Source organism: Tauraco erythrolophus, chromosome 4, assembly GCF_009769465.1.
Source record: "Tauraco erythrolophus isolate bTauEry1 chromosome 4, bTauEry1.pri, whole genome shotgun sequence".
Classification (NCBI taxonomy): domain Eukaryota; kingdom Metazoa; phylum Chordata; class Aves; order Musophagiformes; family Musophagidae; genus Tauraco; species Tauraco erythrolophus.
In genome coordinates this window covers 61,044,503-61,072,035 of record NC_141468.1, presented here as the reverse complement: position 1 = coordinate 61,072,035, position 27,533 = coordinate 61,044,503, and the positions used below count along the sequence as shown (strand labels likewise).

General features: G+C 41.3%; 1 protein-coding gene across 1 annotated transcript in view; it reads right to left on the bottom strand.

Moving 5' to 3' along the window:
• MYH9 (myosin heavy chain 9) overlaps positions 1 to 27,533 on the bottom strand; it is a 74,147-nt gene that overhangs the window by 23,214 nt on the left and 23,400 nt on the right. The window contains exons 4-13 of the mRNA XM_086611097.1: positions 17,366 to 17,393; positions 16,463 to 16,556; positions 11,135 to 11,227; positions 10,372 to 10,435; positions 9,721 to 9,819; positions 8,701 to 8,844; positions 6,391 to 6,486; positions 3,902 to 4,020; positions 2,659 to 2,811; positions 679 to 852 (exon numbers count right to left, since the gene is read on the bottom strand). Of these exons, the coding sequence (XP_086467223.1) occupies positions 679 to 852; positions 2,659 to 2,811; positions 3,902 to 4,020; positions 6,391 to 6,486; positions 8,701 to 8,844; positions 9,721 to 9,819; positions 10,372 to 10,435; positions 11,135 to 11,227; positions 16,463 to 16,556; positions 17,366 to 17,393 (1,064 nt within the window). The remainder of the gene's footprint in view (positions 1 to 678; positions 853 to 2,658; positions 2,812 to 3,901; positions 4,021 to 6,390; positions 6,487 to 8,700; positions 8,845 to 9,720; positions 9,820 to 10,371; positions 10,436 to 11,134; positions 11,228 to 16,462; positions 16,557 to 17,365; positions 17,394 to 27,533) is intronic.

Here is a 27,533-nt window from a genome sequence, read left to right as displayed (position 1 = left end):
TTCACTTGTTGCATGGTATCAGTTCAACTACTTTAATACTAATAGAAATTGTTAATAGTTCTTCAAAATCCTCACCTTAGTTCTGAACATTTTATGAGAATGTCTCTTCCATGACATTTGTCTAGGTTGTTTTACGTGGGGAAAAAATTCTTTTTAATAGAAAGAACACTATCACACTGTTCTCCAAATATCCAGTTGTCTAAATGCAGAAGACCATAGCAGAACGCTTCACAAATTAGTCCTTACTATTGGAACATCTACTATGAAATTTATAAATTTCCAAGTTTCGTTAGAGCAGAATGAAAGCAACAGAGATTCACAGCTTCTCATCACGCTTACAGTTAAGGATGTTCACACAGCACTTATGGTACGCCACACATACATCTAGCACCATGCAGGTTTACACAAATGAAGACAATTTTGTGAGGGGCAGAAGTGGCTGACTAGATCTATTTTCATGTAATATTTCTTACAGAACCGATACTAAGAGATTTATTGGTGACATACTTTCAGACAAAGAGGAGACTGCTCACTTCTGCTTCTAGGCACACCACAGTGTCAGCAGAGGATTACAAAAGCTAGAAAGTTGGTTTCCAGTCTAAAGGCAGAGGTTATGCGCTCAGTGACAAAATTAGTGCAGCAGTATCTCGCTGCCTGACAGGGGAAGAACACGCTTACCGGCTTCTCTATGAGGTCAATGCACGGCTGCAGATCCAGGCCAAAGTCAATGAAATTCCACTCGATGCCCTCCCTCTGGTACTCCTCTTGCTCCAGAATGAACATGGTGTGGTTAAAGAGCTGCTGTAACTTTTCATTTGTGTAGTTAATACACAACTGCTCAAAGGAGTTCAGCTAATGAAGAAAAAGGTAGGAAGATGTTTGAGCAGTTGCTTTTGAAGCACAAGAGATCATATCTATAGTTCAGGAATTTAAGGTACGTGTTCTGTGCGGGGTGGACAGCCCTTTGTCAATAGCCTCCTTTGCTTATGGACTGTCTTTCCTGTCACATGCCACTGCATCACTGCTGCAATCCCTAGGGAAATTCATACACATTGTTCCTCAAACTTTGCAAAAGAATGTTTAGTTGTAAACAGCAGAAGAATTACTGCAGCTACTTAACCCAGGAACAGAAAAGACTACAGTTTTCTCACAAACTCAGAGCTGGCAGGTCCTCTTCACAGGAAGAGGAAGCAACAGAAGCCTGAAGACAAATTCCTAAAAGTATGTGGACTGGAAAGTCCCTTTTTAATCGTCATATATAAAAATCAGAGCAAGGAAAGCAAGGGAAATTTCTTCAACATCTCCATATTTCTTCAAACTGTAAAGACAAGGTTAATAACCAAGGGTGCGTTTTCATGTTAGCCCACGCTCACACTGAACATAATGCAGCTGCTGAAGAGAATAATCCTGTTCTACTTCCTCCATGTTTCAGTAATTCCTAACCACGTCTTTCCACTCCCCTCATTTTCATGAGATCCAGTAACCAGGAAACCAAAGACAGACTTGATCAGAGAGGGATGGGGGAATAAAATAAAAATCAACTTTTCCGTGGCTTAGTTTTCCATTTAATGAATAAATTGGCCCATTTTACCCAGCAGCTGCACATAAGATAGATACAGCGTAACACAGGTTGATAGGAGCCTGGCTGGGATAATGGGGATGGCAGGACAGTTCTTCTCTGATGGCAGCCTGTGGTTGCTTCAGACCAACAATAATGCAAAGCCGCACTCTAAAATTGTTTCATAGACATAATGGTTTGGCCTAACGGTTCACTGCCACCTATAGAGGGAGCTCCCATTTTCCCTCTTTTCACTCCCTCGACTTTCATTCAGCTCTTCCTCTCCTATGTTTATCTTGCACCAGTTTTCACTCTCAGGTTCCCCTTTGCAGACCGATTCAATCATAAAACATCCCTAAAATATTTCCTGCAGGGCTACAGGTGAAGAGTACAAGCAGTTACAGTTACAGCCAGGAGCAGCAGAGGGGAAAAGGAACATGTTCACCCCTTTTCTGCATCAAGGATCTGTTAAATCAGTTTAGCTATATGTGAAACCACACTTCAATCCCCGATTTTCATGCTTCTTGCAGAAAGGAGCACACATAGGTCAGAATATATGCTGGCTCTGATTTGGTCTACCCTGCCTTTGTTTTTTTCCAGAACTCATCAAGAGGAAGAAGAAACCATTTCTAATCATTTTTAATAATGTTAACAGGTTTCAGCGGACCATCCTTTAAATGCTTTGGGACAGATTAATTAATAGGACATAAAATTTTAAGTCCAGTGGCGATCCATAATGCTACATGACATTTTTAAAGATTTTTTTGTAGGTTAGCAAACTCTTAAGCTGTGAGCTATAAAGAATTAAGAACATATGAAACTGTGAAATTAAAATAATTCTGATGCACATGCTAAAAACCATGCAAGCACCAGAATATATAGCAATGAGATAAAACATTTGCAGAATACATAAAGAATGAACCATTTCGATTATTAAATAACATATCTGACAGTTCACATCAGCAGGAATCTCAAATAAATGTGGAATACACATCATTTCCAAAACTATACTATTCTTTTCTAGTTTCAAAGTGATTTCCTTTAGAGGTCTTTGCTCCATGGTAAACTGTGCTGAGTGCAAGGACCTGACTTCTCCTCACCTCGAAAATCTCAAAGCCAGCAATGTCAAGGATTCCAATGAAGGATGCACCCTGTCGCTTGGTCTTATCCAATGCCTTGTTGATACGCATAACCAGCCACCGGAACATACGTTCGTAAGTGGCCTTAGCCAGCGCTTCAATGGCAAAGTCCGCCTAAATAAAAAAATACAAAGATCAGGAGTTACATTATAATCCAAAGGAAGGCACAGATTACATTGTTTCAGCATATAATGGCCAACTGCTGTTTGAGATTTTTCTCTCCACCACTAGACTCACTGAATAAGGCTCAATTCAGAGGTTTAATCCCAAAGAAAAGTAAATGGCACAGAGATACTCCATAAACAAGAGTGAAGAATTTGTTTTACTAAATTAGTGTGTCAAAGCCAAATTTCAGGATCCTGCCTGTTGGAGAAAACAATGCCTGGTATTCCAGAAGAAAAATGATGGCCAGTCACCTCCAAAGACTACAGTAACACAGCATGTTTCATAGGCCCAAACAAAAGCATTTGAATTCTTTCCTAATTTAAGATTTGTTAAGACGAATCACCTCCCACCATGCCACTACCCTACCTGTGATTGACACAAAAATACTATGTATAGTAAGAAATTAAATCTCAAAATGGAAAGGCAGTCTGTGACTATTTCTAGACCTCACTCTCTTCCCAATCCCTTCCATATTATGGGAGCATGTTTATTTACACTGAGAATAAGGATGTGTCCATAAAGAAGTCATGCAGAGAGTAAGCACAGGAGCTTTGCTCTACTCAGGAGGCCACTAGCTCCTACGTCAGGTTTCATCTAGAGCACAACCCAACTCAAGAGCGTTACAAAATTCACAGTCAGTTTCAAGGGCAAGCAGCAAATTCTTCCACCCTAGTAGATGACCTACTCAAAACTGGTCTTTTCTGTACTGCAGCAACTTGAAAATATTACCCTTGCATACAGCACTGAAGGAACTTACTCCCTTGTGACAGCCAGTCATCAAAATTAGGGCAGTTGCATGCGTTCGTTTTTTGTTTTTGCTTTCCCAGAGAAAAAGTGCTACAGAGGCGGGTGATTTTATAGAGATTAAGTGAGCAAATACTAGAAGCAATACGTATGTTTCATTATTCAAGTGTGGTTACCATACACTGCAGCCATAAAGATGGTTGTTAAATGCTACAGAAACTTCTAATACATTTGTTAGCTTTGTGGCAGTAAGATTGAAGACTAAAGTATTCATTCATTTTTAGAGAATGCATACCTGCTCTTTGGTCTGAGCTTTCTGGACATAATCTCGCCCAACTTTGATGCGAGGAGTCAGGATACCTCTAGTGAAATCAGTCACATTGATACCCAAAAGGTGAGACACCTTCTGAGCAGCTGAAGACAGTAAGAGGAAACAACAAAGAGGTTAATGTTCTTTTGTTTTTCTCACAGAAAGCAAGAGAAAAAGAAAAACATTCCTGCCACTGCCCTCCCAAGAGAGTAATGAAACAGCTTATAAAAAACACTAAATGAAGAATAGATTAATGAGACAAAGAAAGGTATCTTCAACACCAAAAAAATCCTCCAAAAATTCTTGCAACCCTTACTACAGTTTATTGAGCTTCTCCACAAGCCGCAAGAGTAAATTTGAGGCAATAGTTTCCAACACCATTAAGATGTAATACAGAAGCTTTAGAAAGTTCATAGGATCATGATCATAGGATCAACTTAAAGATGCATCAAGTAATGGATTTCCTAATCAAGCTAATTGTTCTGTCTTCATCTACTGAATGTCTTTGAGGTAACTCTATTTCAGATTAAAGATCCAAAACCCAAATGATTTACTCTCCTCTCAAAAATGCCATTTAGAGCATATTTTCCATAATAATAACAGCCAAAAACATCAATGCTTAAAGATAAATAAGCAACCCCTTATAATTCTGCAGTCCATCTATAATGAAGGTGTAAGAGCTAAGTCTTCTAACAGATAGCCTTCTAATCATGTGAAACATGGCATCATCTATACATGAAACAATGGTGTGCTGGGTTTATGTGGTGGGGTTTCGGCAGCAGTGCAGGGCCTACAGAGATAGCCCCTTGTAAGAAGCTGCTAGAAGCTTCCCAGGCTCCAACCCAGGTCTGTTTCAGGCCAGGTTGGACCTGCCTTCGGCCAAGGTCAAACCAATCAGCACCTCTATCAAACATATTTATGAAGGGACAAAGAAACCTGCGCCACACAAGACCTGTGGTGAAGAGGAAGGTGGGGGATCTGGCCCCCAGCCTCCCATGTGGGGGCGGCTGCCTGCGCTGGGCCACCACCACTCGACTGGAGATGGTCACGGCAACATGGCTTGGAGTGCCCTGAAGCACCACACTCCCAGGGCACCTACTGAGTAGAGCTCATCCTGCCAGGACCACCAAGGTTCATCAGGCCCGGCATAGCTGCAGCAGAGAGAGGACTGAAATCTGAGAGAAACAACTCTGCAGACACCAAGGTCAGTGAAGATGGAGGAGAAGGAAGAGGTATGCCACAGCTGAGATTCTCCTGCAGCTTGTGGTGGGATGGCAGGTTGTCCCCCTGCAGCCCATGGGAGAAACAGTGGTGTAGTGATCCACCTGCAGCCCGTGGAGGACACCATACCAGAGCAGGTGGCTGCACCGGAAGGAGTTCGTAGAGGACTGTCTCCCATGGGAAAGGGCCCTGTGCTGCTGGAGGTTGACGGTTGTGCAGATATGCATCTGCAGTCTGTGGAGGACCCCATGTCACAGCAGGTGGCTGCACCCTAAGAAGCTGTAACTCCTTGGGAGCAGTCTGACGGGTGAGGACTGGATTCTGTAGGAAGGACTCATGTCAGAGAATTTCAAGGAGCACTGTCTCCATTGGGAAGGGACTCCACACTGGAGCAGGGGAAGAATGTAAGGAGTCCTCCCCCTGAGGGGGAAGGAGCAGCAGAAACAACGTGTGACAGACTAACCACAGCCCCCATTCCCTGTCCCCCTGCATCAATGGGGGGAGGAGGCAGAGCCAGGAAGAAAGAAGGGGTGGGGGAAAGGTGTTTTCAAGATCTGGCTTTGTTCCCCATTATCCTCTCTGAACGTGCTTGGTAATGAACTAAATTTATTTGTCCCCAAGACGAGCCTGTTTCACTTGTAGCTATGGTTGGTGGGTAATCCCTCCCTGTTTTTATCTTGACCCTCAAGCCTTTTGTTACATTTTCTCCTCCCCACCCCACTGGGGGAAGGAGTGAGCAAGAGGCTGTGTGGTGCTTACTTGCTGCCTGGGGCTAAACCACAACAAATGGGCAGTGCAATAAAATATGTGCACGTACTCTATGTCCACCACAAAAGTATTCATCATACTCTTATAGTTACAAGTCTACCTACAAAGTCAGCAAAGGACATTCCTTAAAGTCTGATAATATAGGTTTGTAGGGGCAATCATTCTCAGCTTGATTAGAACACATACACACTACATATTCCAGTAGAGTAATCCTTCTCATACGGTCATCACGTGTACTTCCTGCCTAGCCCTGTAACAAGAACAATGCCACGTTCCTTCCCATGGGTGGCTGCAAACCCACGCCTGGCAAAACTGTGTGTACTTGTATGAAGGAGCATGTCAGCTCCTTTGATGAATAATTCACCTTATCGAGAAACAGGACTCCAGCATTCCCTACATACTGTAATATATTCTTGTACTTGTAAGAACTTCCTGTAGGCTTTTCTCTGCATTTTTCTTTGGAGTGGGAAAAGGTGATTGGTTACCTGTATTGTCTGGCATAGAGGCTTGGTCTGTATTACGCTCCTTCTTGAAGACTATGTTGCCAAGTTGAAGAACACCTGAGATAACCTTCAGCAGACCTTTTAAAGTAATAATAACATTTTAAAGTAAATAGTAGCTTAGTGTCAAGTATCTCCAAAAGTCCTGATATGACCCAGTTACCTTTCCTGAAATAGTTTAGAGGCCCTTTTCAACATCCCAAAGATCTTTTTGGAATTTGGGAAAAGACTCCACAGGTATTTCCTCTATATGACTCCCATTCAGGACATAGGACTTTCCTTGTCCCTCCTATGCAATACTACACAACCTGGAAATTTACCCATTCTCAACATCGCTATAGTAATGCGGGAGAGAGGAATGATGGTAATGTGCCATCCTACAACATCTATATTTTTTGATAAAACATTCGTTCTCTGTTTTAGGGCCCAAATTCACTATTTTTCTCAATGACTAGTTAAACACAGAAAAGAAACAATTAAGAGTACAAACCAACTACGGGAAGGAAGATTTTGTTCCTTTAACTTTGTATCGCTTCCAGCTCCCTGATCCATGTCTGTATTCCATATAGATATACATCATAACGTATGAAGGGCAGAAGGATGTGGGCGAAAGTGTCTGTACCATAACTATTACTAATTACATGCTGAAGCACCCCACCCATCGCTAATGATATATTCATACTCTTTGAATTGTGCATGTCACAAAAGCAGCATCAGATGCCAGGACAGGAAAGACATTTTTCAATAACATAGCATCCATTCAATTTTCATTATGTATCAATCAAAGCTCATGGCATAATAGCTTCTAGTTGCCTTGAGCAAAGCAAACTGCCAGTCACTTGCAAAGGGGATCTTGTACCACGGATTTTTTTCATCCTCTAATTTATACCTGTTACAGAAACATTTGCTTGAAAACAATGTCTTTTTGATAGCAGAGCGAACAAAGGCTCCATACATGCTACATCAGGACTAACAGAAAGAAACATATATGTTCCTAGTGGAAATTATGAAATTTAGTCGTTTGACAGCTGAATCCGGAGACCCGGCACTCGCACAGACAGCTTATTTTGATGTTGTCTCACAAATTAAGATAGCTAGTGCTTAGAATTACATCAAAGATAAGTGAGCCTACCACCCAGCCAGCTACTGAATGTATTATTATTCTAAGCCTATAAGGAATGTTAATGCACTTCACACTTTGAACATCAAGTGCAAAACACTAAAGCTATCTTTGGTGTAGTGGTTGGAACCAATAGCTCATCTATGTGACAGCTCTAGAGCATACATTAAAAACTCAACTCAAAAAACTGAGCATAACAGGGCATCCTGACAGTAAGTTAGACTGCCAATTCTTTTATTCAGTTTAGGCAATTTTCTCTTCATCTTCACGCAGCACTTTCAGTCTCAGATGATTCCGGATATCAAGAAGTGTATTAAACTGTGGATCGCAACAGCATGGATTTATGGCAGGTTGGACTGTGAAGAGTAATAGTTAAAGCACAGGCACACATTCCCTACAGCCACAAGAGCTGCAGCCTGCAGCAGAGGAGGTGGCGACCTCAAGCCACCACAGATGCTTGCTTCGGTGCAGAATAAAAACAGTTCTAGTTTTAGAAGACCTTATACGTTTGGAAACTGAGATTTTGCAGAACACCGGCTCCCAACCAGTGAGGCAGATCATGAATGAGATAGCACAGAGTTCTGGTGAATACGTATCACTGCACTTTGTGCTGGCTGCATGCAACTCTAGCTTCACTGTCATGGTACTGCGCTTCCAGAATCAGACAATATTAACTTCTGATCAGCAGTTCAGCATTAAGCTGGAAAGAAAGGCACTATAACCAGGCCATTCTCCAAGTACTAATCCAGTAGTGGTTGGATTAGAATACTTCAAAGCCACTGCTTAGGGACAGGGGGAGCACACAGGCTGTGCTCTGCACAAGACAATGAGGGGATTCTTGTATCTTGGATGTGTTATTCACAAACGGGATATACAGCCCTCAGATTGGGAACCAAAACAGCAAGCAGAAGCACGCTTTCCTTAGTTGCTTGACTTCTAACAGTAACTGCATAAACTGAAACTGTGCTGCTAGATCCTGAGGTGGGTCATTCCAAAGCCACCAAGTTTATTACTCACGCACTGTTCACTTGGGGGGGTAGGGGGGAGATGGACACCATACAAAACAAAAACAACAAAAGACCCAGAACAACCCCAGAACAAAAAAGCTTCAGAGAGATGTGACCCTTTCCCTCTTTCACTTCCTTGCATTTCCAAGCCCTTCAGAGGATTCATACCTATCTGCTCTTCATCTGGAATGCCCATGATCTTCATTGCTTCCATAGTCTCCTGAAACATATCTTTGTCTTGCTGACCTGGGATCGTAACATGCCCATTGGAAAGGAAGCGATATTTGTTGTAAGGCTCCAGCAGCAGATCAGCTTAAGAAAGAATTGAGAAAGAAGTTACTACAGCTTTTTTTTTTTTTTTTTTTAAACACACAACAAGCTACCACTCTACCACTGAGACCAAATTTCTGACTTGCATATGCTAGCAAGTGCTGGATGAATTTGAGGTTAAGCCCAGTTTTACTGCAGGCTGAAAATGTAGTGTATTTTAGAAAAATTGGAGTTTTTCTGCTTTATTTCTTTCTATTCCTTCCTCTGGACTACTTCACCAAAGCAATGTCAATCATCATTATGCCGTAAGTCTATAAGAAGAGAGGATTAACTTGAAAGTAAATTTGCCTTTAATTTCAGACAACTCATTTGTTTCAAGTCAGGTGAAAGTTAATATGTAGCTCTTGAAACACTGGCAACTATGAGTGAAGTCCTCTCATTCTGTCCTTCCTCCAGATCAATTTGCAGTTCTCACACAACATGGACCCTGATAACCACATTGAGCTAGGTGCACTAGGATCCCAGACTTCTAGAGCTGCTTAGGTGCCAGCAGCTTTGCTCCATTCAGTTAAACGCCAGCACATCACAGTAGGACCATTCCTGCACTAGAAAGGTTTACATCTTGCATGATGAGACTAAATATGGGACAATGATTTAGATAAGGAAGGGCGCAGAGTCATCGCTGGCAAGGAGACAAGTGCAGGAAGGAACCAGAGGAGCACATTTTCAGGAACTGAGAAGGGCAGGGGGAGGGCAGAAGGATGTATGAGTGTATGGAAGAAGTGGAGGAGAGGATGACCATATCTAAGAGGGAGAGCCAAGAAACTATGAAGGAACAGGTCCTAGCCTACAAGTGTTTTGGACCCTCTCTGTTCTTGTGAAGAGGGAACCCCACAACTATAACAAAATCATACTTACTCTTCAAATGCTCCCCTGCCCCAGACAGCAGGTAGTAAAAGATGTGGAAGGTTCTCTCCTCTTTGGCTTGACGAATTGCACGTGACTTCTCCAGCAGATCTTCAGAGAGTCAAGGCATATGGCAGGACATACAAATCACTTCTTATTTTATGACAAGAGAAGAAACTTGTACTACCTGATGTTCTCCTCATGTCAATGAACAGGGGCATTTATTTAGCAATCATTATCAGTCAACAACCCACTGAGCTTCTGGTCTCAGCTCTGCCAGCCTCTGAATGATGGCTATGATAAGAGAGCCTTAAATGACAAAAAACAGAGAAACAGTGGCCATCCATCCCTACTTGTCTTGGACAGAAGCAAGAACGGCTTGCAAAATTCCCAAGCCATTCATCTTGTTGCAGTTTATGCTTCCATTTCAGCCTCCGAAGAATAGAATTTCATTAATTCAGAGGTCTCCACCATGATCAAAATGTCACAAAATACCATATGAAGAAACAGAAGACTATAACGATAATCTTGCCAGCATAAATTTAAGTGCTTTCTACCACTTTCTCGACCTGACAAAGAAGTCAGTTTTGAAGAGATGGCTAGGTATCATTATTGCGACCTCTATAGTCTTTAACTTCTTTTAAGTAGTTACAGAAAAGATACAGGTCTCAATATTAGCTCCAACAATGTAGCCATTGACATCAAAGTTGATTCTGATGAACTTGCCCTGAGAGGAAGAGAACAGCATTAAAAATAGTATTCATTCTATCTGGTAACAGCAGTAAACAGCAAAGGTAAATCCTCTCTTTTTAATCCAAGAAAGGAAATTCAGAACAGGTCAGGCAAGTTTTAGGCAAAAACAAGGTCAGCCAATAGGCAACGCCTGCTGATCACAACAGTGATTTAACAAACAAGACACCAAACACTTTCCAGACATTTCTGACATTCAGACAGCCTATAATTCAAATTCATTGTTTTTCAGCCTAGATTTCCCACAACCAGAGTCCCTTTGGTTTCATGTGCTATATGATCTGGACAGTTCTGCCACCCTTAATGTTAGCTTCAACCATTTTCATTCAGTTCTAGCTCTAGCTCCCCCATCTGCCTCTCAGACACGGTCCATTGCTTTCCAGAGCAAGCAAAATAAGGAGCAATATTTGCTCTCCAGGATAAAATTGACTGTAATAAACTTACAACAAAAATTGGCATAGATGATCCTGGCACAGGATCAGATTCCTTCATTCCAGAGACCTATCAGGTCTATTCTGGATAATTCACTAAATGAAATTCACTGCCTGGATTAATCTGAAGAAAATCATTCACACACAGTTGTCCTATCCCTGACAGCAATTCACCCAAAAGCAGAACAAGTCTTTCCTCTGGAAAGTGTAGAATACTGGCAGCCATGCTGGATAGTAATACTCACAAATCTTGAGGAGTTGTCATTCTTTACTGTCTTAGCATTTCCAAAGGCCTCCAGGATGGGATTAGCCTGGAGCAACTGTCTCTCCAGTTCTCCCTAAAGAGAAATCAGAAATTAACAAAGTAGGTAGTGGTTTACTGCATTAACCTTGGGTCAAACCAGTGCTGAAGCTTCAATTCACACTAGCTTGGCATCTGTCGTAGAGAAGCCATATTAAACTTTAGGAGATGATCCCTTAAACCTTCAAAAGGAGACTCATTAGTTATCTGGGTAAAACAGAAACATTCACAAATATGCCTTATTTCCTTCCTCAACACAAGGGCATCCCAGTGCTGTCTTTCTGTTAACAAGAAGTCCTTCAAAGCCACTTGGCCATAACATCCCGCAGACTTCCCAGGATCAAAGCGAAACACCTACCATCCAAGATCAGGCCCTTATCCCAGAAGTGTCTTGCCATCTAAGCTGGAAGAGCGAGGAAAATCTCACCCTGAACAGAGGGCAGCCTCAGAGACAGCCCTGAACTCTGCTAGTAGTAGAAGTCTGAAAAGGTCTAATTAAAAAAAAAAACAAAACACCCAAACAAAAAGCTTGCACTAGAAGTCTATATCTTCTGATACACAAACAAGCAAAAACCTCTTTTTTAAGGAGGCACAAAAAAAGAGAATTAGTGGTATCCCACAAACTGCATGATCACTTGCATTCTAGTGCCATATATGCACACTCCTCCCCTCAAGGAATACAAAATGCTGGAGCTATAGAAAAAGAAAATTCAGAACGTTTATACCTGCCAAGTACCAGACCATCGGAGCACATACACCTTTCCCTGCAGGCTCTAGACATATTCCTGGCTGTTTTTAAAAACTACTTGTCCTCTGTGCTAAAAGCATGGAGTTCTATATATTTCAAGCTTACCTAAAAAGCTCCTAGAGACAGAAATGACAGTTTAGATTAATGTTTCTCTTTTTAGCAGTTATCAGTAAGTACTCAAGACTTCCTGTGCATAACGAATGGAAATGAAGTTTCATTTGTGAGAACTGAAATTTATGGGCAAATTATTTAAGGGTATTTCTAAAGGAAAATTGTTCCCATTCATTCTCAAAGTGCATTATAAAACAGATTAGTCCTTACACAGTCTCTCTAAAAATACATGCAACAAAAAAAAAAAAGAGGAAGATATATGAGACTCTCTACAAACTATTACAAGTCTTTATTGCGTACTTACAGTCACCTCACTTCAAGCTTGCAAAGTGCAAGGTCAAACAAGACCCCCAGTTCCCATAGAACTGCACATACACAGAAAGTGCAGCTGCTGCAAACACGTTAATTCACTGCCAAGCGCATATAGCAAGGGCGTTGGGCCTGGGGAGGAAGCCTGAGCTGGGACGTCTGCTCTCTCACAACAGAGCCAGTGTGTGGCTTTGTAAGGAGAAAACATTGAAACTGGGGTTCAGTCCTTGAAACTGGGTGGCAGTCACATTGCCCCTCCTGTTCCAGCACATGCACTGAAGCTAGAACACTCTTCCCTCACCCCGTTCCTCATCCACGTCCCTCAGCAAACTCCTAGGCCTTTGTGACTGCAAACTGTTACTACACAAGTGAGAGATGCTAGCAATATAGCATTTCAACCCAACTATAGAACAAGGGGAAAAAAAAAGTCAATTTTTTCTTCTAAATAGAAGTCAGGCTTTTACACCAAATCTATTTTAATTATTTGGCTACAAGTAAAACTAAGGTCATGCTTAGTTACACAAAGATCAAAAGTTTATACAAATCCGTAGCGGAGACCCTCCTGTTATTTAGTACCTCAGTAAGAAAGTGTCATTAGTGCCAATTAGGTGTTGGTAAACTATAGTTTAGAGGCAATTAGGTCTCTTGAACCACAAAGGTAGCAATACCTATAGAGAACGCCAGCTCAGAGACACAGCAATGCAGAGCTGTGGAGAAAGGAAAACACTAAAGAGTTGGTCAGCTCAGCTCTCAAGACTTGCCCTAGCACCATGATGCAGTGGAAGGAGCAAGTTCTCAGCATGCCATGGCAGTGGCACATCAGATTAAGTGGCTGCAATTACTATGATGCGTTCATTCCTCACTGGCATGCACTGTGTATGCTGTCTTTGTTTAAAAACACAATTCCTTTATATTTAAAATTGTAGAGAAGTTTTGGGTGGGGTTTGTTGGGGTTTTTTACCTTAAATTTTGACAGTTATCTTTCACTGAAGAAAGAGACTTGACTATTGTTATTATTATACAATGGGTAATTTTGCAAAGCAAAACCAGTACAACACAGAGCTGTCAGTCACAAGCTTTCTAGAAATTCTAAGGTTCCTATCATTAAGATGCTGCCAATTTTCTGACACCTGTAATGCCATTCCTTGACCTGAAAAAAATTTGTTTAATACTTGGAATGCATTTGAAGTATGTACAATATTCCTCATGAAAACAGAAGCAACAACAGCCACTGGATCTGTTAGCCTGTGGCTGGGCAGCGCGCACTCTTCAGGATGCTCGCTTTCTACTGCTCTGAAGTTGCAACACCAATTTAAAGCAACTAAAATTCTTGACATCTATCTTGTACTCCGAATTTTTTGCATCTCATACACTTTTTGGGATGACTTCTACTCAAAGTAGAAGTTTTGTCAGCCATATATTCCCCAGGAAGCATGGAGAAAGGCATCTAGAAATCACAGCTAGGTTTAACAGCACACAATTTAAAAAACTAAAGATGGGAGATAGGGGAAGGTGTTTGGCTTTTTGTTTGTTTTAGTGGGATGGTTTTGTTGTTTTGGTTTATACACCTTAGGGATTTCCTTTTGTCGTCTTCTCTGCAGTCATGCCAGAGACTCTCACATAACTGAGTCCCAACAACAGTGATTTGGATGGGGAAGGGAGAAAGACCATCAATAATCTGGATCTTCATTACAAATATTTAAGCATTAGCAACTATTATGCATGAAATTCTGATTAGCTGCAAGCGTTCTCATCTTGAAAACACTATAACATGATTTAAGAAGTCAGTAGAGAAACAGAGAATAAACATGGGGAAACATCAATCAACTTCCATAAATAAAGTTTCATCAAATTAAAAAAAGCCTTTATATAATTAGATCCAGTAGGCCCCAAAAGCAGCCTTAATGTGCTTAGTAGTCACACCATGCAGCTAGAAGCTATTTAGCTGAATATACTAATGCACTGGGATTGGTGGAAGCTGTCACTACCTCTAAAACAACAGAGCTAGAGTTGAAGTATATGTTTTATAAATCTGATTTTGCTCTGATACTTGGAAAAATGGGTTTACATCCAAAACTTCTAATAGGATACCATCAAGAAACCTTTCTGGTAGATAAAAGCACCGCTGCTTTCTATGTTATCACTGGTTAAGTTCTGTGCCTTAGTCTTGCAGCACAAAGGTTCAACACGATCACACTCGACCCTAAAGAATAAATCTGCCATGACCAGTATACCTGAGATCCTCAAAAAATTTAATGTATTCATCTTCATAAAACCTCATAATCTAGTTCCCAGTTTAAGGTTTGTAAAGAATTGTTGCATAGAGCACTCATTACCAATTAACATTCAAAGACTCTAGTTCTAAATCCTCTCTGGTAAGGCCAGTGCTACTGTTTAGTTGCTCAACTGGAGCAAAACACAAGCTGCAGGACTTTTCTGAAGAATTAAAACTTACAGGCCAGGCGAGGAGTGAGGAATAAAAAAAAAAGTGTCAAACTTGGGCGATCACCCAACTTAGGACTGTTTTATTCTCCTAAGCAGACTGCCTGTCCTGCTTCAGTGGTTGCTCAAGGATAAGCAGTGGAAGAATACTTAACTCAATCCCATGATTCTATTTTCCACACTTAAAAAAAGAAAAAGAAAAAAGGAGAATGTTTCTAAATACAGCTACTGACAGACCACGGAAAAAGCCTTCACGTGTCTGAAACTTTGGCACTAAAATTTTTGTTTTAGTTGGATTCCAGAAGTTACTCATTACTATGTGTGCACACACATAGTATGTCTGTGTGCAGAGGTGCCTTCTTATTCATATACTCTACACACCTAAGACATGCCCACACGTTAAGCTACTATGGGAAAACTCTTCTGTAGAGATATAGCAGACACATTTGGCATCTGGCTTTCACTGCACAGCTCACCAGTGAACATTTCCAACGTATTCAACTCTGGCTAACAAGCTCACAATTCTGGAACAACACCCTGTCTGCAGGGCAGCCTTCCCTCCAATCTTTCTTTGCAACCTGCAGCCACATCTCACTGCAGGGAATAGAAAGCTAAATATCTAACTACACTTATCTTACTAAGAACACCATGCAACACTAGATGCTTATGGTTCTAGCAAAGCTTGGTCCGGTCCTTTTGCTCTGGAAGAATACTTCTCAAATGGTGTATCTGTGAAAATCCTGCAAGAAAAACCTTAAGTGCAAACTAGTATTGAGCACAGAACACAAGTATTCTTGATATTACTTTAGTCTCCGATTGAACATCCTCACAAAAAGATTACTGTGCACCACACACAAAAAAAAATAAAATTGTGAATTGTCTATGGATTTGGTTTAGCTGCAGAAAGTGATATTGGTGTGGAGTGAAAAGCTGCTCAAAAAAATCACACAATGGGACAGAAAACGCATTCCTGGTGCAGAACGTGCAGTAAACGTGCAGCTCACCTACGAGGATACAACTGACGAATTCGGCAATAGTCCATCGGGGGAGAGGGAGGGGGAAAAAAATATAAGTGAGACATCTTTAAAGTCCTCCCACCATCACCACCACCCTCATTTCACGTGCTGCTAACACTTGGCTGTTTTCCACCCTTTTAATGTTTTCCTATGATTTCAAAGTTTTCAGCTGATGTCCACTAGCCTATCACTGTATTATCCAGTTTTGAGATGGTGCATATATAACAGCCAGTCCTAATCTATAAAGGTACAGAAGAAAGGAGATAACTCCTCCACAGAAGGATCAGTTTTAAACTGCCTAGACTGGTTATAAGCAATACATCCGCGTGAGAAGATCAGTACAGGTGATGCTTCATTTATAGCATCTCTTGCCCATGCACTTGCCAATGAATCCAAGAGGTTGTGGATGAGTTTATCCCCACTGTAGGTCCACTGAATTCAAAGGAGTTATGACTTAGAATAATGTTAGGCTTGCAATTTTTGACAAATGTTTATTGTTTCATAGTTCACTGTCCTCCTCAGTCCCCTGATAGATATTAGTATCTAGGCTTTTATGGAGCAATATGGCTTTTACCAACATCAGCCAACATATATTTATTTTCCAAAGTCAGCACAGCAATAAAGCATCATTAAACACAGGTCTTACCTGGTCTTTTTTAGACTTGTGTGAGGAAGCAACATGAGCCAGATACTGAATGACCTTCTTGGTGTTCTCTGTCTTACCAGCTCCCGATTCACCTCTGCAAAGAAAATCTGCTGTTCATTCACAAACAAGACGTAGCGGGATATATTCACGTTTCTAACACCAAAAGGTCTACAGAGCTCCTTAACTGCATTCTGGCCACCGCAGCACCTCTCTCAAGATCAAGAGAAAACAAGTTGTACTGGCAAGCGGTAGCAGTGTGGCTGGACTGCAGGCCAGCCCTCAGCCAGTTTGCTGCTGGGTGCGGGTTCCGTACGCATGCACGGAAAAGGCAACACAGAACTATGCTTTCTAGTCACTTGGATACGAAGATTGCCAGGTGGCTGAGGAGTAATTCAGAGGCTGCTGCAAAGGTAGGGGTGAAAGCTAACGAAATGAATCTTTTAAAAGGAAGCCTGCTGACTGCAAGAACATACATATCAATTCTGTAAGCAGAACTGAGGGTCAACCGGTTTTGCTGTGTCTAGAAGAGAAACTGCTGCATCAAGAGTATCTGTAACTCTATCAGCCTTATCACTATGGATGTACTTAAACATAACAGCTGCATCAAATCTGAAGGACTTCTCCAAGCTTTTTCTGTTGACAAAGCTGTATTTCTTTAGTAGTTAGAGCACAAGGGCTGTTTCAAAACCTTCCTTCTTCCTCCACTTCTTATGAAAATTATTCTGCAGAAAGGATTAGATATATACTGGAGGAACTGCAGTGGGACCTTCCTTGACTCTCCATTATTACCTGATTTACTGAGCCCACCCCCAGCACTTAAAATCAATGGAGTCCTCCCTCCTCACAAGAATTAAAACCCACAAAATTTGACATTTAGACAAGCTGACAACTGTAAATACTCACGTGCAAAGGATGGACTGATCTTCCCGATCTAGAATAAAATTTTTAAAAAAGTAATCAGATTAAGACACTAAAATTAAATTTCTGTGACAGCATGAAATCAGGCAAAACCAGGAACTAGTAAACTCTGACAAGTATCTTCAGAAACACGGCCAGGTAACCCCTTCTCCAGCAATCCCACCATATGCCAAAGTATAATGGCACCATAGCAATTTAGTTTTCTCCATCCAGAATGAATACTGTTTGCATTACAATTTTTCTACAAACAATACAGAAGTCTCCCACCGAATGCTTCTTTACCACAGGGCTACAGTCTGATGTACATCCACTTGTTCCTCAGCTCCCTCCCCCCTGTTATATTCAGCCCATACTGCCTTAGAAAAGATATCAGCAGAGCAGTGGATATGGAAGGGGGAGGGGGTAAGTGGGACAGGAACCATTAACAAATCCCAAAGTGCCAAAAACTCACATCAAATAGAGGCTTTCACCTCCAAAACAAACACTGGAAGCTCAGTGAGAAATTTTTGTTACTTATTTTGTACAAGATGGACTTGAAAACTACAACGCTGAGCAGCAGCTTAGGTCCTATACAGCTGATTTGTTTGTGGCACCATCCCCTACTGTACTTACAAAGCAGCTAGTAACAGTAGAAACCTTTTCTTTTTCATGCTGACATACCAGCAGACATAGTAATTTCAGTGTTCAATTCCTAACTATGGATGATAATATATTTCCATTTACAGAACTTACTTCACCCAGCCTATCCACCACTATCTTCTTCCACATCTTTAATCTCCTTTCGGCTTTCACCTACGATTCCACTTCCTCATACGCAGTCCTGACTAGTCCTTCCACTTTCACCCCACTGCTCCTTCACCACTTCTGTGTGAACATACTCCCCTGCTTCTGCCTTGGTTTCACCTTTCCTCCTTTCCTCCACCCTGTGCCCCACTGTCCCCCCCAAGTCTACATCCAATTCCTCCCCCATTGCACCAGGAACCAGCTGGGAGCACTGGGCAGACTGGAGAGTGCCCACGTCTACATCACAACAGCCTTAGTAGCTTGTAGTCATCACAGGGACAGCGAGACCTGTTCTGACATGGAACAGACTTGGGCACAGCAAGTCATTCACAGTTCAAAAGAGCTATCGAGGCACTCACAAAAAAGACTGCCACCAAACTCAAAATCCCCATTAGTTTGTAGGTTATCCATTTAGCTGTGGTTCTTTGGTTTTGTTTGATTTTAGGGTGTTTTTTTTCCTTAAGATCAAGACCCAAGGACTATCAGATCATCCAGTCTGAGAACCTCAGTAACACAGCAATTAGATTTCATTCAGTTACTGTCATTTTTTCCCTTTTCCACCCTGAGCTCCAGTTCTCCGTTGGACTGAGGTCTAATCTCTAAAGAGCCTCAAACATCCATGAGAGTATACAATTCACTGGATTGCTCTAATAAATTATTTCAGCAATTGGTAACATTCATCAGTACATTTATGGATGTGACTCTCCATATTTTAGGTACTGGTTCTATTCCTTTCTCCAGCAGAGCTTAGAGAACCCAAGTACACTCAGTACTCTCCCCACCAGAGAGTACGCAGACAATATAACTGAGTCACCATTCAGGTTGGTTTGTGCAAGATAAAGAGATTGAGCTGTAACTAGGGAAGGCTTTATAATCAGATAGAGTTGAAGTACTTGAAACCACTTTCTATACCCTCAAACACTGCTGCTGCAAGTGAGTTTAAGTATTTCAGTCCTAATGTCATGAATATCATATTCGTCAAGAAAAATCTCCTATAAACCCAGTTTATAAAGACAGAGGTGTATCTAGCCTTTGGACACATTTTCATGGAATAAGGGAAGCAGGTAAACCTACCAAATTTTAGATTCTATCATCTTAAATTATTCTGAAACTATTAATGGAAATGTTAGGTTCACACACTACAGATAGGCAACTCCTGCTCTTAAGCTTCTTTACTGGAAACTGTATGAAGATGAACACAAAAATTTAGAGGAAAATAATCTGCTTTATTCCGGTTAATACTGTTCTCAGAAAAAGCCGATCAACCCTAAGACTGGAAGAAAGGAAGCAGAAGAAAACCATCACTCAAATGGTTGTGGCCCAGAAAACTCTTAAGCATTCAAAACTAGATGCTGCAGCTTTATTAGCATTGCATATTCGTTTTTTCAAGCGCTGAATTTTATTCATTGCATTCAAGATACGCACCCTGTTTGCGGAGAGTCAGGCAAAGAGTAGATGTTAGCCAGCTCCGAAGGCCTCACCCATTCAAGGTTCCCAGTGGGTCAAGGGCTCAGCAGGCACACGCCAGCCCTCTGCGTGACTGGGCACTTTGAGGGTGGATCAGGGGAGTAACTAATGACTCATTTATGGATTGCCTAAGGAAATGTATTCTTCGGTAGTGCGACACCTGGGTGCAATTCTCTATCACAAAGCAGCTATGCAAAAGGAAAAGATTGTGCCTCTGAATAACATCTGGCTTTCAAAAGCTTGACTATAAACAAGCAGCCCACTTGTCCAAGAGGAGGTTATACTTGCATTCAGGTACTATAGAGGCTCTTCTAAGAAGCCAATTTGAGAGAGATGGGGAAGAAAAAAAAAAGATAACCCTAATGAAGGTGCTCCTTACTCCCAGTAGTCGACTCTACCACTGGAATTGTGAGCTGAGGCTCCTCATATAGGCAATGGAGCCCTAAGCACTTGAAAAGTGCCTGCCTTCCCTCTTCTCCAGGAGAGGATCCTTATTCCAGGAAAAGAAACATTGGTAAGCAGACAGATAAAACAACTGCCCAACAGAAAAAGATCAGCAACATCAGATAATACTCAGAAGCTCCATGGCCTTGAATGCTTTTTGATCACGACAAGTTTTGTTGTACTTAGCTGAGCAGCTCTTTTCGAGCCTCATTCCAATGAGGCAAGGTAGCAACAGCACCCTGGAGTGACCCGAGGAAGTCCCAAACAAGCAAGCAGAAGGTTTTTTCCGTGCCTTAATATAGAGAAAGGTGTTGAAAGGTGCTCAGGCAGGAAAAGTCACAGACAGTGCTCAAAACCCTCTCGGCACTACGTTTTCCTCCCCCAACATACCTTCCTGGTGGCCTGTGCAGCTGCGTTAGTCACCTCTGCTTTCAGCCAGCAGGAACGTACCTGCGAGTGCGGGCAAGCCACCGGCGGCCTGCAGACACTGCCATAAAAGGCAACATTCCTGTTGGCAATCCGGGGGAAATTCTTTCCCAGGACTGCAAAGCAGCAGTCATTGGGATAGCTGGAATTCTTCTAATTGTGTACAGACAGACAACTCCAATAATGCGTTGAGCAACAGGAAACTGGAGCTGACCGAAGGGCCAAAGAGCTAATGCATACAAAAGCACAACTCTCAGACACACTTACAATTAAGAATTGCTTTAAATGCCAATATTCATTCTCCATACAATACTGACTTGTGCCATCACGAATCAGACTTCAGTTGTCCAGACAAGCGGCCACCTCCACCTTTTTTTCCCCCAAAAGGATCATTTGACATGGGCGTACTGCACAACTTCAGTCAGCACTTGCCTTTACTCCATTGTCAGTTGTGCAAGCAACCTACTCAGCAAAAGAGAATGTGCTGGGTACCATAAACTCAGTTGCTTATAATAACACAATCAAGAAACGCCTGATTAAAAGAAATCTGCATCTGCTTTTCAATCCTAAACAGAGTCACTTATTAAAAACAATCCAGAAAAACAACTCATTAGTTAATTATAGCAACAGTTCTGTATTTCAGACCAGCTGGCAAAGAAAGCTTTTTATCTAGGCTCTTCTTTAGCTCTCATCACCATAGTATTGAAGCAGCAGCAGCCTCAAGAATTCAGAAATTCAGGAAGTAAAACATCCTTCAAATTTAAGCTATACAGCAGTATGGTATAATAAGATCAGTAGATTAATTTTACTATTAATAAAAAACCCACAATATCTAACACATTCTTGACTTTTTTCAGCCCCAAAATAAAAGACCTCATTTTAGACTGCTGCTAGGACATTCAGCATATTTAAAAACTTAATTAAACCAAAATTTGTTTTCACAAGAGAGACCTCTTGTACATAAGAAGTCCTCAGCCAAATATTCCACTGCAAAACAACAAATTTGAATGATTGATGAACTGCTGTGGTCAAATATATTGGCATAATAGATAAATTAATAGAGCCCCAAACTCCTGAATTTTGTTTTCAGATGTTTGGTGACAGGAGAAGGAGGAGGTTGGGAGGCTAGAAGAGAACGTGCAATTTAAGCTCCACATCTCAGTTACAGAACATCCTAGCAGGCCTTTATCACCCACTTCCTCTGCATGAGTGACTCCAGTTTCAAGCCTGTTCATCTCCATAAAAGGAGAAGTAATATAGCATTCACACAATGGTGACATCATCTCTCCAGCTAAGAGGAAGTGTAGCTGAAAGGCAAAGGCTTGGCTTGCAATCCCCTGCCTATAGCTGACTCATTAAGGCTAAAAGCTTAACCGTAGCTAGATGTTTCCACCCACCCACCTCCTAACCACCCAGCTGTCTGGCAGAACCCAGCAGCCTGGCCCTCTAGGTTTCCGTTACTATACTGCTCCCCCAGCATCGCGGTGAACGTCTGTAGCCCAATTTAGGCAACTGGCTGGCTGATCACGTTAGAGAGTTGACCTAAAGCAAGAATTAGTCTTAAATGCATCTAAGTGCTTCCACCATGCAGTAGTTTCGGTTGCTCGGTCCCTCCTCAGACTTCTCTTCTGACCTCAACATAATCTTACAATCAGTGTCCTTCCCTCAGGGCTCTAACACAGGAGGAGCCCCAGGCGCCTGACACACTTTGCTACTGGGAACAACCCTGCTGGCATAAAATCTAAGCAAATACGTTCACTGTGGTGCTTTAACCTACATGCTGGTTTGAGTAGATCAAAAACACTGCAGGGGAACATCAGAACAGAGCCTGAGAGCTTGCTTTGGCATTATCATTTAAGGAATGCATTAGAGAGAAGTTTCAAAAGGCTAATAACCTATCATCAAGTACCAAAAAAAGAAAAAAAAAGGAAATCAAATCAAGGACAAACACAGCATATTCAAGACAGCTCTCAACAACAGAGCTTCAAGATGCAAAAAAGGAGAAAAATCACTGGAGTTGGCAGGAACACTAGAGTGCCAAGATTCAGCTTTGTATTATCTCAAGTTTGAGGACAGTCATGAGGAGGAAAGTACATTTCATTTCAAAAAATGAAATATATCCTACTGGGTCAAATGCAAATATTTATTTCCCCAAGGCATTTTTGGACTAGAGCCCATACCCCTTTCTCTAGCATTCCTTAACTTAAGCTGGAGATAGTAAAACAGGAAAACATGCTAGGCTGTAATTTTAGGTTACACAAATGTTTATGAAGTTCTGACAGGAAAGAAAAACTAGTATACAGCCTGCAAAAGCTCAGGCAGCCCATGAACTGCAGGGAGACTGACAGCAAGGGCTGAGCCATTACATAAGTGACTGCCAGAGAGCTCCTGCTCTGGTTTAGAGGCATGAAGCAAAAAGGGTGTGGTAACTACTGAAAAACAAGTGGGCAACCAGACACTTTTTTAGCTTCTTGTTCTATTGAAAACCACATCGAGACACAGATTTTCAGAGCTACATTTAGAAATCTCAAGTAATTCAAAGCATGTAAAATTTCTGAAGAAAATGAGAAACTACATACATCTTTTCTTGCCATTTGTATACAAACACCACAAAATAAACATCCTCCATAATTAGTACCCAAGCTTAACATTGCTCTTTGCATCAGAAATTTGGACAAATCTTGGAAACAAACTAGTGAAACCACAGGCTATATTTTTTCAGGTTTAGTGGAAACAGAACTTGACCTTTACATGCAATTTAAAGGGCCATCTGTGCCTCTACATAATCTGAACAGCTCTGTCAATCAGGTATCCCCGAATTGAGAAGCACACAGAAAATATTGTATAGAAAATTTGGGACACTGCAATTTACAGTGCAGCACAGTAGACCGATACTAAGCAGCAAGCTGAGAAAGAAGACTTGAGACAAAAGTTAAAACAGAAGTGTTCTACAAGCTCGGAATCTTAAGAAATATGTAAACATGAGAGAATTACAAATAAAACACTTCAAGGTCATGTTCTATAGAAGAAGCTCTAGAGGACTGCTTCTTGTGAAAATGACAACTGGGCCTGAGGTGTATGTGAAGATGTACAACAGCAAGTGATCTATCTTAACAACAGCTAACACCGTTTCCTCCCTTAATGTAACAGGGCCAATAAAAACAATGAAATTACTATGCTTCAGAATTTTTTCTTTTAAACATCAAGCCCATAAACTACCTAACTCCCAAGTAAATGCAAGCAAGGTGCTGGTTGCACAGGTTCCTCTGCAGACTAATCCATCAAGGTCAAGGAGGGTTTTAAATCACTGCACAATGATTTTGAGTGGCTTTTTTTCAGTGAACCATTAGGAGCCCTACACTACTATGTGGAGAATCTGGGTGAGAAAGGAGATAGAGTACATTCGTCAGCAATGTGCTTCCATTCCCTCTCCTACCTGTCCCTTAGTTGAGCAGGCTGAGCTTTGCAAAAGAGAATAACCATACTAATCTAAGCTATTACAAAAGTTTCAGACACTGACATTAAAACAGTCAACATGCTCCAATGAAATTTCTAGTATTTGACATAGAAAATTCCCTATATGCATTCCAAATAGACAAACAGGTGCTGTTTAACAGCTTTAAAATATGTTTTTCTAAATAGATTCCATGGAGACTATGAATTGAGGTAAAGAATGTACTCTTTCAGTGTACATCTGCTGCATTAGAATAATGATTTCTTTGCTCAAGACACCATTCCACTTGCAGGTACTATGCTTCAATCGTCAGCACTAGAAAAGTAATACTTCTGAAAGCAGTTAGACCTGAGGCTTCTGGAATCCAGGTTACCCAGGGAATAGAAACATTAAGACAAATGGTTGTTTTCTTCGAAAACAAAAATGTTACAATTTTTTCAGAGTTCTGCTCTTGAAACACAGGAAGTCTCTTCAAGTACCATGAAGCAAAATAACGGTTTCACCTCATTTCTGAGTCTTAATGTTTGGGTTGGAAAAAGGAGGGGAGAAAAGACCAAAAAAAAAAAAACAACAACCCACTTTGAACACTTCCTCCATTATTGTTATTGCTTCAAGGAAATACTTCTGGTAAAATTTAACAAAAAGCCATTTAACTTCTTGGAATATTTAAATACCACATGACACTCATGAATGAAGCAACCAGGGTAGACAAAAAAAGAGGATGAAATTCACATCATAGATGCCTGAAAAGGGTTAAATAGTTTCTGGATTAGCAGAGGTTGGAATAAATCTCATCTTCCTCTCCCTTTCAAATTCCTTTCCTGATGAATGTCCCTTTGAATGGCCTGCTTATTAGAATATTATAAATTGACAGAAAACAACAACAACAAAAAAAAATCAAGAGTCCAAATCAATTAACATGCAAGGCTTTTCCACTCTGTCAGCTTAAGAGATAACTACACCCCATGCTGACAGAAGTCAGAGTCAACAGCTTGCAATCCTTCTCCAGACCATGAAGGATTCCCAGTCTTCAGGGCTCTGAAAGTAACCTAGGGAAGGCAGCCTAATCCTAAATGCCTCCGGCTCCTGTGGAGCGCCAGACCTTTTCATCTTCTATTCTCCGTACAGATTCCTGCCATACCACCGGCTGCTGCACCAAGCCTCCCCCACCACTAAGCAAAACTGAGAAAGTGGAATAGGAATGTTGCTTTCCGTTGCCCTAGAGGCTAGCCAGGACCGGAGACACTGCAACACCCTACTCGCATTCACTCCCAGTAAGACACTGGAATGCTACTGTTACCCTTTGCAATAAGGAAATAAGGCAGTGAATAACCCTAAAACGACCTCTAAGGTTCTTCCTAGCACAAAACATTCACACAAAAATCTTTCCAAACCTAGTTAAACAGGTCAAAGCCGGCTAGTTCAAAACCTAACTGGGAATGATATTCACGTTCAATAAGCTTTCCAAAAAGTCAGCAACAAGGTATCTCAAACCAGGCAAAGAAGAGCTGGGATAAACCTCTGGATTGTCAATACTGCTGAGAATATTGCATACCTAGAATTGTTCTGGGAAAGGTAAACACTCCCGCAGAGTCCATAGCAACTTTCCCATGCTAGTAAAACAGAGGCAGGGCTGGCATTCTTTAGTTTTGTGCACCAAGGCAATTCAAGTCTGGAATTTATGAGTTTTAGACATCACTTGAGCAGTAGTCTGATGGAGACACCTTCCTTCTCTTTTGAAAATGAAAGGAAATATTCATGTAGATTAATCACCAGCTCTGAACCACTACCAGATCAGGAAAGGTCACCTGTCCCTTGTTGCAGAATTGTAGCTGTCTGAATATCCACTGCCACATACTGCATATCTGGCAGGGATGAAGTAAAAGATGCATGCACATGTTGTCTACAGAGGGAAAATGACTTCTTCAGTCTCCTTACAGCAATGCCAAATAAACTGTTCCTGATGCTATGTAGAAGACATTTCTTTTCAGGGGACAATAACTGTAGTAGGGTTAAGTCAATAGCTTGTTTAAGGAAAAGATATGTTGGTATTTCAGCTGACAAGGAGTGGGTAAGGGAGAAAAGGAAATAAAAAAGGAAGCAAAACAGTGATAAGAGGTTTACGGACAACCATGCTGCCAGGTATAGTATAGTATAGTATATGCTGCCATGTATAGTATAGTATATGCTGCCATGTATAGTATAGTATATGCTGCCATGTATAGTATAGTATAGGTGCATCTGTCCTTGCTCTTCATTGCAGATCCAGATCATTTTTTTTCCTTCTGGATACAGCATTCCTTCCAGAGTAACACATCAGTAGTATAGCTGTATTTCTTCAAGAGCTGCCACATCTTCAACAAATTGCTATCAGTACCCTGCCACCAGTCCACTGCACTGTGTCTGTATGGCTCACTCTTCCCCACCCACGGCTTCAACCAATGCAGCTTAATTGATCCATCATGTCAGGTCTCCCATGTACTCTGTTCTGCATGGCACTACACTTCAGCAACCTTTTTCAGCATTCTCCACACAAAGATTGTTTCAAGACACCACCTCAGGCAAGCAAAGGAGTTTTTCTTGCTCCCTTTTCACTATAGGCAACCACTTTGTTACAGTCCTCCTATGCTTGAAAGTGCAAGTGATAGTGAGGGCAGGGAAAAAGCAGAACTCTTTAAGACCAAGTCTAATTAGAATTTTAAAGCATGATTTTATTATATCTGGCCTTTGTTCAAAAAAAGTGAGGCTAATGACAAGACCTAGGAGAGACAAACACCTTAACCGTTGCTAGTAATCAGAAAATAAAGTAGTCAAATTCATACAAGCCATGCCAAAACAAGATGTCCATCATATCCTTTAAACTTGACAAAGCATGCTTCTTCATATAACCCAGCTACAAACAGGAAGAAAAGCACCTCCACACCTGAACACTCACCAAGCTCCCCAAACACGAGCTGACTCAGTGAAAGACCTCCTCTCAGAAGGGAAGATATGCACAGGACATTCAGATCTCCATATTTAAAAGTCCTCAAGTGACAAACAAGCAGCAGATAATACATATGGTTCTTTACTTCTCATTTGTATACACGGGGAAAAATAGGTCAATCTGCTTGCTTTCTGCTATTCTATGACAAGCCAACAGATGTACTTAATATTGCCTGATAGAAAGTTTTATTCTTAACAAGAATGTAACCAAACAGCTCTTGATCAGTGAAACTACCACTGACCATCACACTTCAAAATGCAGGTTATACTAAGCTTGTTTCACCCAACTAGACTATATGACTGGATTTAAAATACTTTTGTTAAAAGCCTCCATCAATCAATACATATACTTGCCCATCTACAGCTACCATTCCATAGCCTCACCACTGAGAGGGAAGTTCAGTATCTCCATTCTCCTTGCCTGCTTCTCTAAAGCCCATGTATTCAACACCCGCCTGTTCTTTACGTCAAGTTTAGCTCTTGTCAGATCCTTTGTAAGGTTCTTCAATCCACTAGAGCAGGAGAAAGCTATTCACCTGAACACAAGAGCTGGTACCAAGCAGATGTCAGGTGTCTGTAAGCAAGGACAGAGGG